Source organism: Citrus clementina, unplaced genomic scaffold, assembly GCF_000493195.1.
Source record: "Citrus clementina cultivar Clemenules unplaced genomic scaffold, Citrus_clementina_v1.0 scaffold_6, whole genome shotgun sequence".
In the NCBI taxonomy this organism is placed as follows: Eukaryota; Viridiplantae; Streptophyta; class Magnoliopsida; order Sapindales; family Rutaceae; genus Citrus; species Citrus x clementina.
The window spans coordinates 9,540,678-9,563,033 of NW_006262139.1; the positions used below are offsets into that span (position 1 = coordinate 9,540,678).

The 22,356-nt window shown below is 35.1% G+C and overlaps 1 protein-coding gene and 1 pseudogene across 1 annotated transcript; one reads left to right on the top strand and one right to left on the bottom strand.

Annotated features, from left to right (window-relative positions):
• Positions 1 to 2,512: 2,512 nt before the first annotated feature.
• Positions 2,513 to 4,793, bottom strand: LOC18039096 (high affinity nitrate transporter 2.4). The gene is made up of 3 exons (XM_006428656.1): positions 3,984 to 4,793; positions 3,281 to 3,396; positions 2,513 to 3,179 (listed from the first exon to the last, which is right to left on the bottom strand). The coding sequence occupies exons 1-3, from the start codon at positions 4,791 to 4,793 to the stop codon at positions 2,513 to 2,515; spliced, it is 1,593 nt and encodes a 530-aa protein (XP_006428719.1).
• Positions 4,794 to 11,794: 7,001 nt separating this feature from the next.
• LOC18038705 lies at positions 11,795 to 14,122 on the top strand (annotated as a pseudogene).
• Positions 14,123 to 22,356: the final 8,234 nt, after the last annotated feature.

The following is a 22,356-nucleotide window of genomic DNA, read 5'->3' on the forward strand; positions in this document are numbered from 1 at the left end:
CTTTCCAGATTTTAAGTGGACATATAAGTCAACAACATGTTAAAATTTGAGGCTATTCCGATATCATTAGGCTAGTGTTTGATAGGATAAAAAATTAATGAACAATTCTGTCAAAAGAAGTTACTGCAGAGGTAGCAGAGTTTGAAAAATCATTAAAAATAAATTACAAGTTCAATCAAAATAAAATTTTCCAGATTCGAAATATGCAAATAGAAGTGTAGTTTATCCGAATTTCAGCTTATTCTAACTCTGTTAGACTATACGTTTGCAATATCAAACATGGTACATATGTAATTTCTAATAAAATTGGACAACCAACCATATTGAGAAATCCATTCAAAATCAAATATAAACCCAATTCATTCCAAAATTTTCAGAATTAAAATGTTCTCATTTAAACTTAGTTTAATCAAACTTTCAAATCAATTGAAAGTCATTTAGTCAAGTTCGGAAACAACCAAGTTCACAACAACAGTCTATCAATCCTAAAATTTTCAGCATAATTTCGTAAACTATTAATTAATCTTTCACCTCAAAATCAAGTGTCCAGCAACTCGAATATCATCAATCCCCATATAATAATTTGAACTTCTACCGCCAAATGTGCTGATTAATCAAAAAACAGAAATCAAGATGAAGTACTGAATTGAGTAGAAGAATGATGTAAGAACCGAGAACGAAAAGGTTAGGGGTACTACCACCCAATATTCACATGGTAGCTAAGTATCAAAATTTAGCCAAATATATAATGATTATCTTGAGATCAACTAATCAATTCACAGCTTTTCCACAATGGGAAAAAATAGTACTCACCCAAAAAATCAACAATCGTATGGACAATACTCACCCATAATTTTATATTCATCAAATCTAGAGTAAGTAAGATCGTAAGCTTATGCAATTCAATAAAGTAATAAAAAAATAATTATTTATTAATGGCAAAAGGATATACTGTAGTAACTATCTTAACCATCAATAGTACCCTTTAATTTGTTAACCATTACAATCGCAACTCAAGAGGCACCATCCGTTCTTGAAACCACAAGCATAGAGGCCAAGTTCAAGAGAACAGAAGCATCAGATGTTTTTTGAAAGCCGGTGGTGTAATGAAGGCGGTGCCACATTTTTCAGCCATTGATTTGAAGTCGACAATCTAGATTTTCCTTGCCACAAATGAGAAACCCTAAAATTAGTTGAATATAATTATATTGAATTTTAATCAAAATTAAAAGAGGAAAAGAGAAATTACTGAACGTCAATAGATCTGGACTTTCTGTTGGAACCTGCTAAAGAGTACTTCTTAGTTAAGGATCTGTACCAGGTTCCCCTTTCATCTCCTTCACTTTCTTACCCTGAGGTCTTATCAACCTCTTAGTAAGGAAGATTTGGTTAGGACCCAGACGCCCACCCCCGGAATCCGAACTGGATTTCGTCAATGAGCCGCAAGGCTGGCTAATCGTACGCAGCAGGCTCGAAGACCCCTGGTTCTGGAAGGCACATGAGTCCGAACGCTATGTTGAATGTGCTGACACGCCAGAGTTGGCTGCTGGCACAACAGGGTGGTGCCTTACCGCAACGCAGTCGAAGTTCAAGCTCCGGGTCGGATTTGCCAGCGGAGTAGGAGGAGAAGGCTGGTGGGTAGAAATTTGTGGTTGTTCGTTAGGGTTTCGTGATTGTTCATCTTTCTGCTCTGATATGTCGTCGTCTCAGGATGAAGCGTAGTCCACCAAAGATATCTCTCTCTGTCTCTTCATCCAATCTCATCAAAAATTAGTTGGCGTGGTAGCTTACAAAATGACACTAGAGAAGTTTTGTTTTCTCTCAATTTTAATTTTCAGAGACTTCATGAGAGAGGCGGCGTTAGAAGTTTGGAGAAGTTTAGGTTTAGGTTTAGATTGCAATGGATATATTTTATATTTTTAAGACTTTAATAATTAAACAAATAAAAATTTTTAGGCTCAGCGGTTTTGCTATTGAAAGTAAAAGTTTGAAGTTTAGAGATCTTGGGTTCGAGTTGAGGCGAAAACAAAAATAAAATGATAATTTTTTTGCTATTGATACCTTAGCGTCAATGATTTCTGATGTTTAATATAATGACACTATAATATCAGTGATCTATGATACTTGTTTGTTAAACACGGAAAATGCCCCAAATGCATGAAAGGAAGGCAAGTGTCAGTAAAGACTATTTTTCTAGTAGTGGTTGTCCTCATTTCATGAAGTAAGAGATTATATTATTAGAAGATATATATATATATATATATATATATATATATCTGTATAAAAGAATTTGTAGTTATAATATTACTATTTATAAAACATAGATTTAAGATTTTGTACTACATTATAAAATTTTACAATGTTATAAAATGATTTTAAAAATTTTTTAAATGCGAATTTTCGCAAGTGGGAATGATTATGTATTTATAAACTTGAACTTTTTTAGTTTCCAAAGCCATGATTAACTTCAAGTTTAATCAAGAGACATATATCACATCACCATATGCACTGTCTACACAGGAGCAGGAGTAGCAGAGATTGGTGTAGGATCAGAACCAACACTCTTTCCTCTCTCAGACCGGCTATTCTCTGCGAACTTAAGACTCCTGTGGTGCAGCCCTCTCTGCTTCTCTTCCTCATTCCACTCTGCTCCATAATAATATTCTTCTTTTGATTTCTCGCTATCTTTCGTCGCCGGCAAAAACATGCTCCCCCATTGCGGAAAATGCACCAAGGCCACCGGAAAAGTACAGCAGACTATCATTATCCCCATCAAGGAAATCCCAGTAGCCGTCGAGTGTCTGGAACTCGTGAAGAACAACAACTGGGTTAAACCAGAGCCGAAGTTGCCACCGGCACCGGTGAGGCCAGAAATGACACCAAGTGAACGTCGAGAGATGAAGGGGATGATCCCAAATGTGGCGCCGCAGGCAGCTTGTGTGGTGATAGAGAAGAGGATCATGGAAAGGATTGAGAGAGGGAGAGTTGAGGCTCGGCCTAAACAGATGCAGAAAATGCCTCCTAGGGTTTGGACTATATAGAGGTTCCAAAGCCGGCCGCGCATGCCGAATGGGCGAGCCGCCATGTCGGACATGAGACCACCCAAGGGGCGAGCAAAGATGTTGGCCATGCCAAAGGTTGCAGCTATGACGCCGGCCGTGTGGAGCTTGAGGTTAAACCTATGGTGCAGAAATTAATAAGTATTGTTCTTTCATGTTTTAGTATTTGTCTTTGTTAACATTCTCTAGTCCTTATCAGCAAGTTTAATTAGAGATTGAACCTGTCAAAGAAGTATTCAGCAATGACGTTGTCGATGGTCAATTCAATACCCAATGACATGCCATAAAGAAGAACAAAAATCCATGTTCTATAGTTTGTGATGGCGTACCAAAGAACCTGCAGACAAACTAAGCCGATTTAAGACAAATTAAGTTAAAATTACTCAATCAGCAAACAAAATTATGTCCTATAAAAAAAAGATAAGGATCCTCTCCTATTTTTTTTTTAAGATTGAATTTTGAATTTTGATGTTGACTATCAAGCCAATTTATTTCAGTTTATTTACAATCAAATCAGTTTTTTCGCTAGATTTAAAATACTAGAAGAGACTAGGAGAGAAAAAGATTAGGTGAAATTCTTAACCCATCAAAAAAATATTTTTAATAAAAATTTGAATCCTGAGTTGAGTTCTAATTTTAATGGTTGAGATTTAGTAACAAATACATATATTACTATCGAAAATAACCAATTACAATATTATTATAAAACGATCAGCACAAATCTCATATGAGTATTGAATCAAAATATAAATAGGAATATAGTTGGTAAACCAAAACAAAAGATTTAGTGTTAATATATATGATTTTAGTGTTGGCTTTGTAAAAATGTATAATAAAAAAATTCGGATCAGATACCTCTCATAATCTAATTTTCTCCTAAGTAAAATCCATTGAAGTGATTGGTGGTTAAATATACATTCTTACCTTAGGGAACTTATCCTTCGGAACGTCTCCTTTCTTCTGCAAGGTATTGAGGTTTCCATCAGGCAAATCTTGGCCTAAAGTCAATACTAAAATCCCCATGATCACATGTAAACATCCGGGCGCAAAAAACGCAATCCTCCAAGCCGTAAACGGCGTTGCTCCAGCTCGCCTAATCAGCTCATAAATGAATGGCATAAGAAGCTGAGTAATCCCACCACCCATATTTCCCCAGCCAGCAGCAGTGCCATTAACCAGTCCAATTATCTTGCCATTAAACATCGTACTCATCCAGTACTGACACGACACGAATGTCGCAAGAGAAAATCCGATCATGAATCTGGCGGCTATGTATCCTCCGGCGGATGAAACAAAGACCATGGAAAACACAGTCGGGGCTGATAACATGATAAGAAATGCGCAGCCGTAACGGGGGCCCAATAGGTCACAGACTGCACCCATTGCAAGCCTGGAGAAGATGCTGCCAGACACAGAAGCAATGCCAGCGTTTCCAATATCGGTCTTTATGAGGTTTAGGTTGTCTCTGATGATGGGCACTAAGGGAGCGGCGGCGAAAGTGGAGACGAAGCAAGTGAAGAAGGAGAGCCAAGAGAGGTGGAAAGTGGTCATGTGTGGACTGGCTAAAGAAAAAATCTTGAAGACTTTAGCTTTGTGCTCTGAATCCACTAGGAGTTTGAATTTTGCAGTTGGGTCTGTGGGCATAATTGGAGAGGCAACTGAGAAGGCAAAGGCTTTTTCTTTGGCTGAAACTCCATGCATGGAGTTTCCTGGGGTGTTTTCAGTATCTGCCATGATTAAGGTTTGAGTTTCTTAAGAATGAAGAGAAAGAAGAAGCTTTAAATATTTGGTTTTCAAGGTTGTATTGGTGTATATATTAGATTAGATTAGGATTGAATTTAAAATTAATTGGTGGGGATCCCAACGGTTGATGTTGAAAGACCGATGTTGAGGCAAATGAGTATCACTGCGTATACAAAAGGTCACTTTGTCTATACTTTTTTTTATAACTGATTGTCTCACGATACAAGCTCTATAGATTATTGTTTATTGCAAAGTTGAATTTGGTACCTAGACGGTAAATATCTTGTGCTTAAAACAGTTGTTGTACATAATGTAAGTCTTGGATAATTTTATATGTTTGAGCTTGATATTGGACATGCCCTTTGTACTTCTTTTTAGGATTGTAACTTAATAAGTTTTCATTTTGAGCATATTAATATATATTTTTAAAGCTTACAGAAAAATAAATGCAGACATTTAACATTATATATTAAAAGACCAACGGATTTTTCATAAGTTCTATTTCTTTGGGCCTCAAATTGCAATTTAAATTTAAAGACTCTAGCCTTATTTTTAAGTTTGTTTCTTTTGGGCTTTTTATTTTATATCCAGATATCAGGATTTCATGCTGTTTTTTCTTTTAATTTTAGATATTAAAATTTTATTATATACCTAGTTTTGCCTCTTTTGGTAATTACGTATTATATGTATGAAAGGTAACAAAATCTTGATTGTCAGTAATTTTTTATCAATAATCATTATCATTTTTAAAACTTTTGTTTCTTTTTTCGTTTCGTCTTTCTCTAATGCTAGTTTTTCTGTGTGGTCAATTAAGCTCATAAACTTCTATATAATTTCAAATCCACACCACCTATGAGTGAATCTACATTGCCTTCTCACGTGACTTTAGTTATTGAACTAATAAGATAACCTTAAAGTAATTCTAAACTTTTTGAGTAAAAATTATACCCGTTAATTTCTATATGGCATCTGAACTTGAGGCAACTCTAAAATTTTGAGCTAACGTTTGGTATGAGTAAGGTCCATGAATTCCTAAATGGTATCAAAACAAAACTTGTGCATGAGTGACCTCACACTATCTTAACAGGTGAATGCACATATCAACATAGAGTAACATGCTAATAATATATGCCTTAAGCCACTCTCAACTCTTAGTGATAAGGAAAAAAAAAAAATCCCGTGACAATTAAGAGGTGCTTTTGAGTTAATAATATAAGTCTTAGCCAATTTTTCAGATCAGTTAGATCCACATGCTTTCACAGAAAAAGTTGCCTTCCTATGCTTCCCAATTCAATTTTCCGCCCAATGATTATAAGGTATCAATTTTCCACTCATAACTAAACAATACAACTCAGTTTTTATTTTTCACTTTCCAAGAATAACTGGACAATTTTCTTGTAATATATGACAGGTCCTTTTATCATTTCCTCTTTTATCTTAGTAAATAAAGATTTTTTCGTCCCCTTTTCCAGCACCGAGTCAAATAACAAGATAAGAATTCGAACTTATGTGGTATGCACACACTGTTTTTCGCGTTATAGGTTGATGTAGACGCTCTTTGCCCTTTCGCATTTCGCGAGAGATTTCAAATTTTGTTTTTCTTAAGTCAATTTATTAACGACCGTCTCTAGCAAAACTACAGGTTATGAATAGTCTCTCTTTCTTGTTTGAAAATATACAATGTATCCAAGTTGTAGAATTTCTTTATGCCAATTTCATTTGGGCGAATAACAAATGTGATGTAATAAGCCATTCAGAGATCTTATCTCGGTAATTTTAAGTAGATTCTTTTTTTTTTTTTTTTTTTTTGATAAGCCATTTAAATTCAAATTCTTAAATTGTATGGTTAAAAAATCAATTTGAACTAGCCAAACAAACAAACAAATGTAAGTGCTATACACATCGAGAATTCTCTTGCCCTAAATCAAGTATTTGCCCGTAATTGTGATCCTATTAGTATTTTACTCGAAACCAAATGAGAGCCCATGATTGTAATATGTCTTTCCATTATAATTATTTAGGTAAATTTCAACTTGAGTGAATATCTTCAATTTACCCCAAAATCAATCACCAATCAACCATCATCAATTCCATCTGACGACACCAACGGACTACAAACAGGGCAGCAACCATATCTAGATCTTGGAGCAGGTCTTGCTATTCATTGCTTATATCTAAAATTTGTTTTTTCTACAATTTGATTGTTTGTTTTTTTATGACTTTTGTCAGATTTTGAGAGATTTATATCTAAATAGAAAAAATAAACTTTATGATTTTTATCTTAATGGAAAAAGATATGAATGAGAAGTAAATATTATATTCTAGAAATATCTTTATAAAATATAATTATTTCCTAAACTATAAAATCTAATATTTTTTGTTTTAATTTGCGAGGACATAAATGTTAAATAATTATATTTAATATTTTTTATTTAAAATAAATAAGAGGCCGTTTATATTCAGATATTAAAAAGAGAGAAAATAAACATGTCATTCAGATTTTCATATTTAGACCTATTTAGGCTTCAGAAAAATTCAGATCCATTAAAATTTTAGATAAAAAACAAACGCTGCCTAACATTGAGCACAAAACACAATTAACATATTTTGTTATTGTTTGGGGCAATGTCATATTTACTAAGTTAATGTCAGTCAATTGTTAAAATTAACATTATTTGAGAGATAAATTATTGTTTTCCTAAATTTAGAGGTAAATTGAATATAGTCACTCTAGGGAGGGGTAATTCAAAATTGATCCTAATTATTTCCGTTGGTGCCCTTAGCCAAATTTTGTCTCGAGTGCTTTAGATCTTTCCGTTAACCCGTTTCTTTTTAATTACCGAATCAAACCTTCTTGAACGGCCATCGTCAGGTAACTGCTATAAAACAAGAGGAACATATAATTTAGTGACCCAAATCTGCCTTCATCTATTTGTTTTATTTACAACTGCAATAAGATCACATTTTCTTATTGAATGATTGATTTGCATAATTCATGTATCCTTTTCATTGATTATAATTTATACAATAATCTTGTATTCAACAATTTTCTTATTTTAATCTGCTTAGGGCATCGGCAACACTGAGGATATATAAATACGTGCATAGTATATTATTTTATGATCTTCTACAGAAGTAGCATAAATATGTAAAGAAACGTATATGCTTAATCATATCTGGAAATGGATTTTTTTTTTAATTTTCTTCTCCCCCCTTTTCCTTGCCTTGTTGCCATTTTCTAAAGAATATTACTTTCAAAACAATTGTACAGGCTGACCTGTAGCTGCTGGTAGCGATTTTTTGGGTAAAATGGAATGCTAGGAATCAGTTGCTATTCAAAGGAAAAAGGGAGAACCCCCAGATTATGGTAGCTAAAGCTGAAGCTATGATTGCAGCTTATAAGAGGGTGCATTCTTCAGCTGAGGCTTGCAGTGAAAAGCAGCAGAGGGTAACTCTTCAGGCATGGAATCCCCCTCAAGATGGCTTTGTAAAAGTCAACATTGATGCAGCTATCAACTCCGAAAAGAACCTTGCAGGGTTGGGGGCTGTGATTAGAGATGATTCGGGGCATGTTACAGTAGCTGCAATCAAGATTTCCAAGTTTCATGGAGATGTTTCTTATGCTGAGGCAGAAGCTATGGACTGGGGTATGCTGGTGGCGAGAGAAGCTAAAGTGAAAGCTATAATCGTGGAATCAGATTCTCAAGGTCTGGTCAATTTAGTTAACAACAAGCAGGGTAGCAGATTCGAGATCTATCGGGTTGTTTCAGAAATTCAGAAGTTGAAGGAAAACTTCGAGTGTGCTAGTATCAAGTATACGCCTAGATCTTGTAATGTTATTGCCCACTCTTTAGCGAAGTTAGGTTTAGAGAAATGCAAGACTGTTGTGTGGAAGGGTTCATACCCTTCACAAGTGATGTATCTTTTCTCATTGTTGAATTAATTGAAATCTCCTTTCAAAAAAAAAAAAAGATCACGGGGAATTAATTTACAGGCCAAGGGCGCCAGCCATGATTAATTTCGAAACGTCGTTATTGGCAACAATAAATTTTGAGGCAACATCATTGCATGCATAAGCTCTCTCACAAACCCAATTTATTCTATAAGGGCGTATTCGATCCAATCTACCATGTAACCTTTAAATTTCAAGAGCGGGAATCTTATGATATGATGAGAATTCTTTTCTATAATCATGGGTCTTTCAAAAGTAGAACAGGTGTTAAAAGTGCCTTCACCTGATTCAATATTTGATAAAACTAGTCATATGTAATACATTCTCAATCCCTTCCAGACATTACTTGCTAATTAGTCAGAGTAGATATTACAATAATTTTCATGCAAATCTTATGCAATTGTATAGATATATAATGCAATTAATTATTTTAGAAATACATTTGGGATGTGCGCATTATTAGGATGTGAAAGATCCGGTTCGATAGGTTTACTAACTTTAATTAAATGTTAATTAAACTGTTAAAACGAGGATATTAAAAGAGCGGAATAATAAAGAACACAGAAGGATTTTTATGTGTTTCAGAGTTTAAATTTCGACGTCCACAAAGCCAAGCTTAGAATTTGAATAATTCACTAAAGGATATGTGGATACAACCTTGTGGATACTTATATTTAGACTCCCTCTTACTATTTTGCAGCCTCCTTGTTATAACCATCCTAATTAATACTCAACTAGCACCGCTGGACTTCTTGTTTAATGTGACTCTATGAAATCTTTTCACTGCACCAAATTGCTTGCCGCTTCTACGTAGATTCCCACCACTATGACAAACGACCTCCTCTCCCATAGAAACCAAATATATAAAGAAGCTTTGCCTATGAAATTGATATAGAACGATGAAGATTGAAAGACTACCCCATTGCGACATAGATGTGCTAAGCACAGTAAACAAAGAGATATATCAGTGATATTTGCTCTAAAGTCTTCAATCGTTTGAACGTGTAGAGTTTTTTCTTTTATAGATGACCCACATGCTAAAGATTAAAGAATCACTTTGATTCTATTCGATAAGAGAGTTCATGATAGGTCCCAGCCAGGGAACAATTTAAACCAGAAAATATTTAATCTTCTTAGGGTGAAAATCAGACCACTTAATTATGAAACCAAATTCGACTTGTATTGTTTCAGGCCAAAAACAGATACATAAATATGATAGGTCCCGATCAAATACAGAAAAGCAATGCCTGATATTCGTTCAATTTATGGTATGAACAACCAGTATTTGTTTTGACTAATTTCCTTCCCTTTATTCGTCATGGTTGCTGCTTATTTATATAGATAAACATAAAGGATACTAGTGATTTGTAACCTAAAATCTTGGCTCAAATCCAGCCAAATCAAATCCTTATTAACAACTAGATAAAAACAAAAAATAAATTAACTTGATTCTCGGCAACAACTTTGACGTAGTCTTCTCCTCAATTTACTCCAATATCAATTGCCCACAGTCCTCACGTGCTCTTATTCAAACTAACGTGCATGAAAGATTTACGTGGGAGATCAATTGCATGGCTTGCATGGGCATGGTTTGCATGGTCAAACAAAGTCCACAAACTTGTTGCTAGGCTTTGAAACTCTAGCTGATCTCCTTGGTTGTCTGTCAATGCCCCCGCCAAGAAAAGGACCCTTGTCCTCAAGGGTCATAGATGGAAACTACTGTTGGATTACGGTTGAATCTTCCCACATAGCCTCCTCCGCTGGCAATTTTTCCAACGTACTAAACTTTGTTCAATGAATTTCCCGCCACGCTTCAACCATCATGTGTCTAAAGTCTCCCATTGCTTTCTTGAGCAAGGACACATGGAACACTGGATGAACACGGGCACCGGCAGGCAACTGCAGTTTGTAGGCGACGGTCCCAATTTTCTCCAAAACACAAGAGGGCCCAATCAACTTGCTTGCTAACTTTTGATGCGCCCGCTTAAACACAGAGGTTTGTCGATACGGTTGAAGTTTTAAAAACACCAAATCATTTTTGTGAAACTGCACATCTCTACGATGCTTATCAGCTGTTTGTTTCATGCGATCGGTGGCAACAACCAAATTACGCTTGAGCTGGGCGAGTAACTCATCTATGGTCAACAGGACTTTATCAACCTTGTTGACCGTGAGGTGCCCACATGATATTGCGGAACCGTGGGAGGGTCCCGGCCATACAGTGCCTTGAAAGGTGTCATGCCCGTGGATACGTGATGCGTCGTGTTATACCAATATTCAGCCCAAGGTAGATATTCATGCCACTTACGCGGCCACTGATGAACAAAACTCCATAGGTACTGGTGGTGGATGCAATGCAGGACCACTGGGGGCTCAAGCCCCCATTGAAAAAAAAAATTGTTTAAAAGAAAATTTAAAATAGCCCCTATAACTACATAACCTTATTCTTTAAAAATTATAAAGTAATAATTTGACTTAAAAAAATAAAACCCACGGCCCAAATTATTTATAATACCAAAACTAAACTGAGTACCAAACTTAATTAGGGATTGCTTCGAAGAAAAGAAGAAGTTGCAAGCAGCAGTTGTGTTCTTTATTCTCCAGAATTGCAGTGTTCTTTATTCTCCAGAATTTCAGTGTTCTTTATTCTCCAGAATTGCAGTGAAAAACGCAAAAGGAGAAAGAGCCAGGAAGGGGGTAATTTATTAATTGTTGTGGGCTTGAGTGGGTGGGACGTGGGACCCGCTTGCCTTTACATTCAATTTTGCACCAGGTAAAACATGTTCTTTTCGTTTTTTTTTTGTCAAATTAAGTTAAGAATTTCATATTTTATTTTTTGTTCACATGTCAATACATTTCTATATAAATTGTAATTGTTTAAGTGACTAATTCTAGTCTTTACAATTTCTTTTTTTAGTGATTTTGTTTATAACTATTAGTAAATTAATTTTTTCAATTATAATTAATTTATTTTTACGTAAGTACTCATATATATAATTTTGATACAGATATGGAAAAGTATTTTAAAAGAAAATCAGTGATGCCGAAATTTCCAGAGAGAGATGAAAGTGGTCTAGAAAAACGAAATAAGTTTGACTTGGAATTGTCAGAACTTCCTTCTGATCCTGGACAATGACCTCCAATTTCTTTTTACAATCCTAATGTTCGAGATGAAGTCCGTAGAGCATATTTACAAATGGGTCCTTGCCAACCTAGATTCCACAATTTTTGTAAGTCTAAATTTGGGCAACAACAACGACGATTCAATCCTGCTTGGTTCAATAAATATGAAAATTGGTTAGAATATAGCATATCAAAGAATGCTGCATATTGTTTATGTTGTTATCTTTTCAGACCAGAAATTGGTGAGCAAGCAAGTGGTGAGATATTTACAAAAAATGGGTTCTCAAATTGGAAAAAACCAGAAAGATTAGAAGAGCATGTTGGAGGTCCTAATAGTGCTCACAACAAGGTTATGGGTTATTGTGAAGATTTAATGAAACAAGAGCAGCATGTTCGAACATTTTTCAACAAGCATTCTGATCAAGATCGAAAAGATTATCGAATTCGCTTGTTTGCATCCATTGATGTTGTTCGGCTTCTTTTCGAACAAGGGCTTGCATTTCGTGGTCATGATGAATCTGATAATTCAAGTAACCAAGGAAATTATCTTCGAATTCTGAGATTTCTTGCCGATCACAATGAAGATATCAAAAAAGTTACTTTGAAGAATGCTCCTGGAAACAACATGTTGACTGCACCTTCAATTCAAAAAGATATTGTAAGGGCTTGTTCTATTGAAACAACCAATGCTATTATTAGAGACATAGGTGATGCATTATTTTCTGTTTTAATTGATGAATCACGTGATGCATCTATGAAGGAGCAGATGGCTGTTGTATTGCGATATGTAGATAAGAATGGATCTGTCATTGAGCGTTTTATAGGTCTTAAGCACATTACTAGTACCACTGCTATCTCGCTCAAGGAAGCTCTTGATCAGTTATTTTCTAAGCATGGATTGAGTATATCTAGGCTGCGCGGGCAAGGTTATGATGGGGCTAGCAACATGCAAGGCGAGTTTAATGGTCTTAGAACACTTATTATGAATGAGAATGAGTGTGCTTATTATATACATTGTTTTGCTCATCAACTACAGTTAGCTATTGTGGCTATCGCAAAGAAGCACGATCAAGTTAATTCTTTCTTCAATGTAGTTGTTAATGTTGTCAATGTTGTTGGGGCTTCGTGTAAACGCCGAGATATTCTTAGAGAGAAGCAATTACTTTCAGTTGTTGAAGCACTTGAAAATGATGACTTACCGAGTGGGCAAGGCCAAAATCAAGAGATTACATTGAAACGTTTTGGTGATACACGTTGGGGCTCACATTATGGTACGTTGCTTCGCATAATCTCTTTGTTTCCACATATAATTAGTGTGCTTGAGATAGTTGCAAAAGATAAGTCAAACTCTAGCGAACAGAGATTTCAAGCAAATTATTTGATAGAGTTTATGCAATCTTTTGATTTTGTGCTTAGTTTATATTTGATGAGGGATATACTTGCACTTTCAAATGAGTTGTCACAAGCACTTCAAAGAAAGGATCAAGATATTCTAAATGCCATAAAATTGGTTGAAATATGCAAGAAAAACTTGCAAATGATGAGAGACAATGGGTGGGATTCTTTGCTTTCTGAGGCTTCTTCTTTTTGTTTGAAGCATGATATTGATGTCCCTAACATGAATGATGTTTTTTTGCCATGGGGTCGATCACGACGTAAGGCTCGAGAGATCTCAAACATGCATTATTTTCGAGTTGAACTATTTTTTGCTGTTTTAGATTTGCAACTTCAAGAGCTAAATAATCGTTTCAATGAGGTGAATATGGAATTGCTTTTGTGTTTGGCATGTCTATGTCCAAATGACGCATTCACTGCTTTTGATAAGGACAAGTTAGTACGTCTTGCTCAATTTTATCCAAAGGATTTTTCACCAATAGAGCTTATGGCACTTAAGACTCAGCTTCAAATTTACATAATGGATATACGTTCCAGTACTGAGTTTGCAGAATTGAAGGGAATCAGTGACCTTGCTAAAAGAATGGTTGAGACAAAGAAAGATAAGGTGTATCCGTTAGTTTATTTGTTGGTGACATTAGCATTAATTCTTCCAGTTTCTACAGCCACCGTAGAGAGAACATTTTCAGCAATGAAATTTGTGAAGAATGAACTTCGGAATCGGATGGGAGATGAATGGATGAATGATAATTTGATTGTTTATGTAGAAAAAGATGTATTTAATAGTATTGATAATGAGTCTATTGCACAATGTTTTCAGAGTATGAAATCGCGTAGAGAACAATTATAAATTGGTTACCAAAAATTTTATATATTTAAGTTTCAATTTTTGCATGTTACTGTTATTTATTTAGCCCCCGGTAAATATTTTTCTAAATCCGCCACTGGGTACTGCGCGAGACATCGATTAATTACCTCGGTCTGACCGTCGAATTGTGGGTGATAAGCCGAACTCATGCTGAGTTTTTTACCCGACATTTTGAAAAACTCCTGCCAGAAGTTGCTGATGAAGATTGGATCCCGATCACTCACAATGGATTTTGGCATGCCATGCAACTTGAATATGCCTTTTATGAATCGTTCGGGCACTGTCTTTGCTAAGAAGATATGAGACAAAGACACGAAGTGTGCTGATTTGCTGAGTCTATCGACGACAACGAAGATGGTGTTCTTGCCCTGTGACATCGGTAGCCCTTCAATAAAATCCAACGTAATGTCATCCCAAACTTGGCAGGGTATGGGCAGTGGCTGAAGTAGCTTGGTTGGTCTGACAATGGCGGCTTTTGTGCATTGGCAAGTCTCACAATTATTAATGTATTATTGTACCGTACAAAACATAACCGGCTAATAGAACTGCTGTGCCAACCTCTTATAATTACACAAGACTTCAGAATGGCCTCTGATTCTAGTGTTGTGGGCTTCAAACATCAATTTGTCACGTATCTGGTGAGGGACCACAACCCACCCATTATAGAAAACTAATCCATTCTTTGTTGTGTACAGTCCGGCTGGTTGAGTTTCAGCAAGTGTGGTAACTCGTTGAATGTAATCGTCACCTGTTGCAGCTGTCTTAATTTCTTCCCAAACAGTTACATGTGGCATAAATAAATAATTCATCATTGGGCTGTCGGGTTCCGCGAGAAGGCCTCGACGACAGTGTTGTCCCGCCCCGGCCGATATAGGATTTCATATTCATAGCCCATGAGCTTTGCCAACCACTTTTGTTGCTCAGGGGTCGCCGCTTTTTGTTCCAATAGGTACTTGAGACTCTACTGGTCAGTTCGGATTATAAATTTCTGCCCCAAAATATACGGTCTCCACATCTGTATTGCTTCAAGTATGGCCAGCATTTCCTTGGCGTAAATAGACCAAGATTGTTTTGAGACACCTAATGCACGACTCATAAATGCAATTGGCCTGCCCTGTTGTTGTAGAACAGCCCCAATTCCGTCTCCTGATGCATCTGCTTCGATAATAAAAGTGTCTTGGAAGTTTGGCATAGCCAATGTGGGGGTGTTGGACATTACTTGTTTGAGTCTCCGAAAGGCTTCTTCTGCTTCCTCACTCCAGCCAAATTGATTTTTTTTTAGTAAGTTGGTTAAAGGCCGAGCAATGACGCCATATCCTTGCACAAACTTTCAGTAATATCCGGTTAATCCGAGAAATCCTCGTAGCTCTGTTATGGTTTGTGGCGCGGGCCAAGAGAGCATGGCAGCAATTTTTTTGTTGTCTACTTTGACGCCATGACACGTGACAATATGCCCCAAGTACTCGAGTTCTTGCTGTCCGAATGTGCACTTGCTGGATTTGATAAAAAACTTTTGTTGCTTGAAAATCTCCATTGCCTATTTGACATCATCAAGATGACTGTCCCAAGTAGGACTGTAAATCAATATGTCATAAAAAAAACCAAAATAAACTTCCTGAGAAATAGCCGAAAAATGAAGTTCATGATTGCCTGAAAGGTTGACGGCGCATTGCATAATCCGAATGGTATGAATAGATATTTGTAGTGGCCATTGTGGGTGCGGAACGCGGTCTTGTGAATATCTGGTGGATTGACTCGAACGTGGTGGTAACTGGTACGGAGGTCCAGCTTCATAAAATAGGTGGCACCGTAGAGCTCGTCGAGCATTTCATTGACGGTTGGGATTGAAAACCGGTCATTGATAGTGGCATCGTTGAGGGCACGGTAATCTGTACAAAACCTCCAGCTTCCATCTTTTTTTTATACAAGTAACACCGGCGACGAGAAAGGACTGGTGCTGGGCCTTATTAATCCCGAATTAAGCATCTCCTGCACCTGCTTTTCTATTTCTTCTTTTTGGAAGTGTGCGTAGCGATAGGATCTGATGTTGATAGGCTATGTTCCCTCTTTAAGCGTGAAACAATGGTCAATTTCGCGCTTAGGAGGAAGTTAAGTTGGTTCCTGAAATAACTCCTTGTAATTTCGTAAAAGCCCTTGCATTGCCACTGGTGCCGTGACCTCTTCGAATTGTAATTGGAAGCAAATTGCAAATGCCTCGTGTCCCTATTTAATCTCCTTATTAACCTCCACTACTGTTGCCGTTTGTAGAGACTGAGGATTGAGCCCTTGTAGATGTCGTGGCCTATTGTTCCAATTGAAATTCATAGTGAGAGATTTCCAGTTGCATTCTACTGTTCCCAATTCTTTGAGCCACTGTACTCCCAATACTAAATCTAATCCTGATATGGGCAGCGCGTAGACCATTAGAGAAAATGGAATATCTTGGATTAGAATTTGTATCTTCTCAAACTTCCCTTGACACGCCAATTTTTTACCATTTGCAACTTGGATAGGAAACGCAGCTGTTGGTATAATAGAGAGTTTCAGCGCGTTTGTTAGGCGGGTGCTAATAAAATTATGTGTCGAAACAAGCGGATCTCCTCTGAAATCTCGGGTTTGAGTCCTCCCATGAAGGTTCCTATTGACGCCCGCTGAGTCCATCTGTGAACCTTGTTGCCCAGCCTCTTAAACTCCTTTTGATAATCTCACAATGTTCCAGTTTGTTGCATGCGAGATAAGGCCTCATCAAAATCTTCACATTCCCTCGGTCTGAAATGCGCCCACAACTCATCGACAAATGTGTTCCATGTTACTGCTTGTCCATCTTCTTGGTAGGCACGGCACAACCATTGCCACCACTGGTTGGCTTCTCTTTCAAGGTGGTAAGATGCTAGCACAACTCGCTGGTCCTCACGAGTTTCTTGTTAGTCAAAAAATTGTGTGACACGATTGACCCACTCTGTAGGGTAATCTCCTGAATATTTGGGAAAATCAAGTTTGGCAACTCGTGGAGGAATTGGCTGTCGTTCCCCTGCACTCTCTCCTTGACCCATTCGTGAAGTGCCTGTTTGATCGTCCTGGTTTGGGGCTCTTTGGGATTGGCCAAATGTCTCAGCTAGCTTGCTGATCATGGCCTCCAGGTGGTGAAATTTGTCATTCATTCCCTGACCTAATCGTTGCATCTCATTCTCCATTCCGCCAAGTTTGGTTTCGACACGTTCAATTCTCTCTTTGTTAGTAGACATTGCAAAACTCCTACTCTGATACCAATGATAGGTCCCGATCAAATACAGAAAAGCAATGCCTGATATTCGTTCAATTTATGGTATGAACAACTAGTATTTGTTTTGACTAATTTCCTTCCCTTTATTCGTCATGGTTGCTGCTTATTTATACAGATAAACATAAAGGATACTAGTGATTTGTAGCCTAAAATCTTGGCTCAAATCCAACCAAATCAAATCCTTATTAACAACTAGATAAAAACAGAAAATAAATCAACTTGATTCTCGGCAACAACTTTGATGTAGTCTTCTCCTCAATTTACTCCAATATCAATTGCTCACAGTCCTCACATGCTCTTATTAGCTTTTTTTTTTAAAAAAAAATCTTTTTCAAATTAGTTTCTAATCTTGCATTTATTTAGATGAAAATGATAATTAAGATTCAAATTAGTTTTTAATCTTTCAGGGAGTTTTTCATTACTAAATAAAAATTTTATAATGTGTTTTGTCATCATAAAAAAGCCGGAGATTGTTAGCCTATATGGCTATAAAATGATAATTTTGATGATAATAAATCACATGTTTTGGATAAATAAGGAATTACACATTATGTTTTTTTAAACAAGAAAATGATTTATGAAATTGGTTGTTTTCAAGTTTATGGTTTAATTGAAAAGTTTTGAAAACTTTGAAATAAGCAAGTATTGTTTTAAAATTCTGGAAGTGCACCTATTTGCAAAGTTCTATAAAGATTTGGGCCATAATATAATTTTATAAAGTTTTAAGGCAAAATTATAATTTTGAAAAATAGTTGTTTCACTATAGCAAGCGGCTAACCGGATTTACCAAACTAGCAAATCGGTTATCAGGTAGAAGCTCTCCGAAGTAAAAATGACTAACCAAAAAAATGAAAAGCAACAAACCAGATGTGCAAAAATTCAAATCTTTGACTATAACGATAACATCAAGTGGCAAACCTATTAACATAAAGTGGCAAGCCGGTTATCATTAGAAAGTCAATAACGGCTAATTTTCTGCTCTAACTATAAAATGGGTTAAATCAAATTTGAATAAAGAGAGACAACTACTGTTATCAATGAGCAATCCTCTGCAATCTGAGCATAAAATTTGTGTATTAATTTCATTTATTCACACATTGAGCTTTCGTTTGTAATCATACACATTGTGTAAGAGAAATTTATTTCTAATCCTTTTTATAAAATCAAGTTGAGTGATTGTAAGTGTTGGAACACACTTGCTTTCTGTAATACTTTCATTTAAATTAATTAGTTTAATTAATTTAAGGTAAATTTGCAAAACATATCTAAATTTCGTTATAAAAAATAAATAATAAGAGAGCATAAATAAAGCCATCATGGAATGGACCCATTGATGGCGAGACTCAACTTTAAGATAAAAAATATATGCGATACACTTCGATCATTGGCCAACCTATTTGTACTAGATTCAGGCCTTGTTTAGCATTTAGATGTACTTTTTAAGTTACAACTACTGTAATAAAAATTGTAACTGTAAAATAAAAATTAATAGTATATAATAAATATGATTTTAAATAATAATTTTGATAAAGATAATAAAGATATTATAGATTTTTCATCATATATATATGGGATTAAATCAACTTTATTTCTAAGTTATAGCAGCTAGTGTTTACCAAATATTTTAGTACTATAGCTTAAAAGTTATAGTTATTTAACCTCAATATCAAACACTAAAAGGCCTTCAAGCTTCAGTATACAATATAAAGTCCATGAGTTTATTCTCTTCCATTTTTATGGGCTATTTGTTTTTTTCAATTTAATGAATTAATACGCTTAATTTTGATTAGTTAAGTCATTAAGTTTGTATGTTTTTCTAATTTAATGAAAATCTTCAGTCATTAAATTATTAAACCAATTTTTTTTTGCTTTTTATTTAATCTAAAAAGGTTGAATGGCATCATTAAAAGATGTTCTCCAAGAAATCTCTATCTAATTAATTAACTTTAATCCTTACTTAAATAAAATTTAATCCATGATAACTTGTCATAATATAGTAGTAGACTATTATTATTTTTATTTCCATATAGGGGATCTTCCAATTGAGAAGATCCATTGACCTGAGACGAATAGAAGGGTCTATCTATTTTATTTAGTTATTCAGTTAAACCAATGATTCGTTATTGGAGCAAATAGCAATAGCCATTTCATCTTATATGCTTATTTGTTTTATTTTCCAATAAGATTTACATCTTTATCTTTCATTAGTGGAAATGTTTTTATGTAGGTAATAATAACTCTGGTGGTTCGCTGTTCAAGAATTCTTGTTTAAGCAGTTCATACCATCCATACATAGTGTTTTGATCTAAGATTTCAATTCTTCTATGTTTCAACAATAGCATATTATTCCATAGAGCTAAGGTCCAAAATATAGAAGAAATAGGTGTTTCCCTTTTATTTTCTTCAAATTAACATTATTTATCTTCATAATTTTTTATGAATTTTTCATATAAAACATCATAAACAATAATAAAATTTATTAACATATACTATTCAATTGAACATGATTATGTTATAATAATGTATTATCTTATTATGTTCTTAGATATGTTTATTATTTGTTTAATATTTATAAATTGTAAAGTCATAGGAGTAAGAATTTTGATTTTTATATTTTTAAGTTTAAAAAAAAACTTAATAATTATTTTTAGTGATTAAAAAAAAACATATCCTTCATATTCAGACATTCAGCTCTATTCAGAATTCAAATTAATTTAAGTTTGTTCAGATTTTATTTAAAAGAAAAAACCCGACCTTCATATTTTTTCTTTCACTTCAAGGACCCTGCTCCCTTACATTATTTGTTAGTCGCAGACCATGAAATAACAAGTTAATAAATAAGGAGATGACACATGGAGTTCATTGGAGGGTCAAATGACTGAAGTAACAGGTTGCAAGCCGTTTGAAAAAATAGAACTTAATTTTTTCGAGCCCCAAATGTTCTAACATATGCCAGCATGCTCCAATTAATTTTTGACCAGTCATTGCACCTTCAATTTCATTTAGGGTGGGATTATTTGAACCTATCGATTTCTTCTCCATACCCTCTTTTTAATTAAGGACTTTTTATATAAATAATTTTTGAAAAAATTACTTAGCTAATCCATTCTTCTCTTTCTCTTCTCAATTTCAAAAATTCATATAAATTCATTCAGATATATTTTTTTAGCTACAAATAATTGGTATCACTAATTAAAAGGGACATGACCTACCAATTAAAAATAAACATTAACAAATTTTTATCAGCCATGAAAATTAATAATGGTTAAGAAATTAATTTTTACCAGACATAAGAGCTAATGAATATCAAGACAAAAGTTCTTATATATAAAAAAATATATATATGAAATATAGGTCATGATATACTAAGTTACAAAAATGAATTAAAAAAAGAGTGAAATTGAGTATTCGAAAATGATATTTACATCGGGTCAAACCCCGAAAATGAAACGCACCGTTTTTTATTAACTCGCAAAACGAACTGTTTTTTATTAACCCGCAAAACGCACCGTTTTGCCAAGCCTCTTTCCTTTATCAATCAACTACAACACAACCATTCAAAGTCCACAATCCGCTATCCAGAATCCAAAATCCATTCATTCACAGCCATTGGGACTGCGACCACCGACAGCCAGCCGCCGCCACTACCATCACCACTGCCACCAGTGATAAAGATTAGTAATTGTAAGTAACAAATTGAAATTTTCGACTCAACATATTATATAAAAACTAAATATGTTTTCAATTACGTAATCATTGTTTTCAAATTATAATGGAATGGAACTGGCAACCCTGTAGGAAGGTTTACTATATGTGGAACTGTTAATTTGTAAAGTGTTTGTTTAGTTGCTAAGAAAATTATTGAGAAAGGCAGAGAAAAGATAACAAGAGAAAATGAATCTGAATCATTGAATTATGATCAAATGATTTACAAGAATGTATTTATACACGCATCTCAAATCTTCTACATGCTACTTGTATTGAGTTAACAACATAATTAACTTCTTCCAGCTCAGCTGCCAAGTCGGCAGTCACAACAAACTTACTTAATCAAATTAACTAAGCTAATCACCAAGCTTAACTAACTAAACCATCTTAACTAATTCTATTATCTTAACAGCCCCCCCTCATGCTTAAGATATGGGAAGAACATTAAACTTGGACCGTAGATAATGAAACTGATCAAATGCTAATGGTTTAGTAAGAATATTTGCTACCTGATCACAACTTGGAACATGATTAATTTGCAGCTCCTTTCTAGATACATGCTCTTGAATAAAATGTAAATCAAGCTCAATATGTTTAGTCTTGGAATGATACTTAGGATTGCTAGCCAAGGCTTCTGCACTTTTGTTATCACAGAAAAGAACTCGAGACTGCAGCAAAGACATCTTTAATTATTTAAAAATATAAGTGATCCACAATACCTCTGATGTTGTTAAAGCCAATGCTCTATATTCTGATTCAACTGTGCTTCTAGACACTATATGTTGGTTATTAGAAGACCACGATATCAAGTTGTTGCCTAAGTAAAAACAATATCCCCCTACTGATTTCCTATCCTCCAGGTCTGATTCCCAATCAGCATCTGAGAAAGTTGCAAGGGTAAATGATCCAGATGAGTAAAATTGTAAACCATAATCTGTTGTATGTTGTAGATACCTCAGCACCCTTTTGCAAGTTTGCCAATGAAATACTAATGGATTAGAAAGAAATTGGCTGAGTTTGTTCACTCTGAAGACAATTTCAGGCCTTGTTAGTGTAACATAATGTATGAACAAACCGGACTCATATATAAAGAGGGGTTTTCAAAAGCTGCACCCTTGTCTTTGACCAACTTTTCTGTTGAGCTCATGGGGGTTGGGCAGCCCTTACAATTCACCATTTGAGCTTTCTTGAGCAGATCCCCAATATATTTAGTTTGTGACATGTG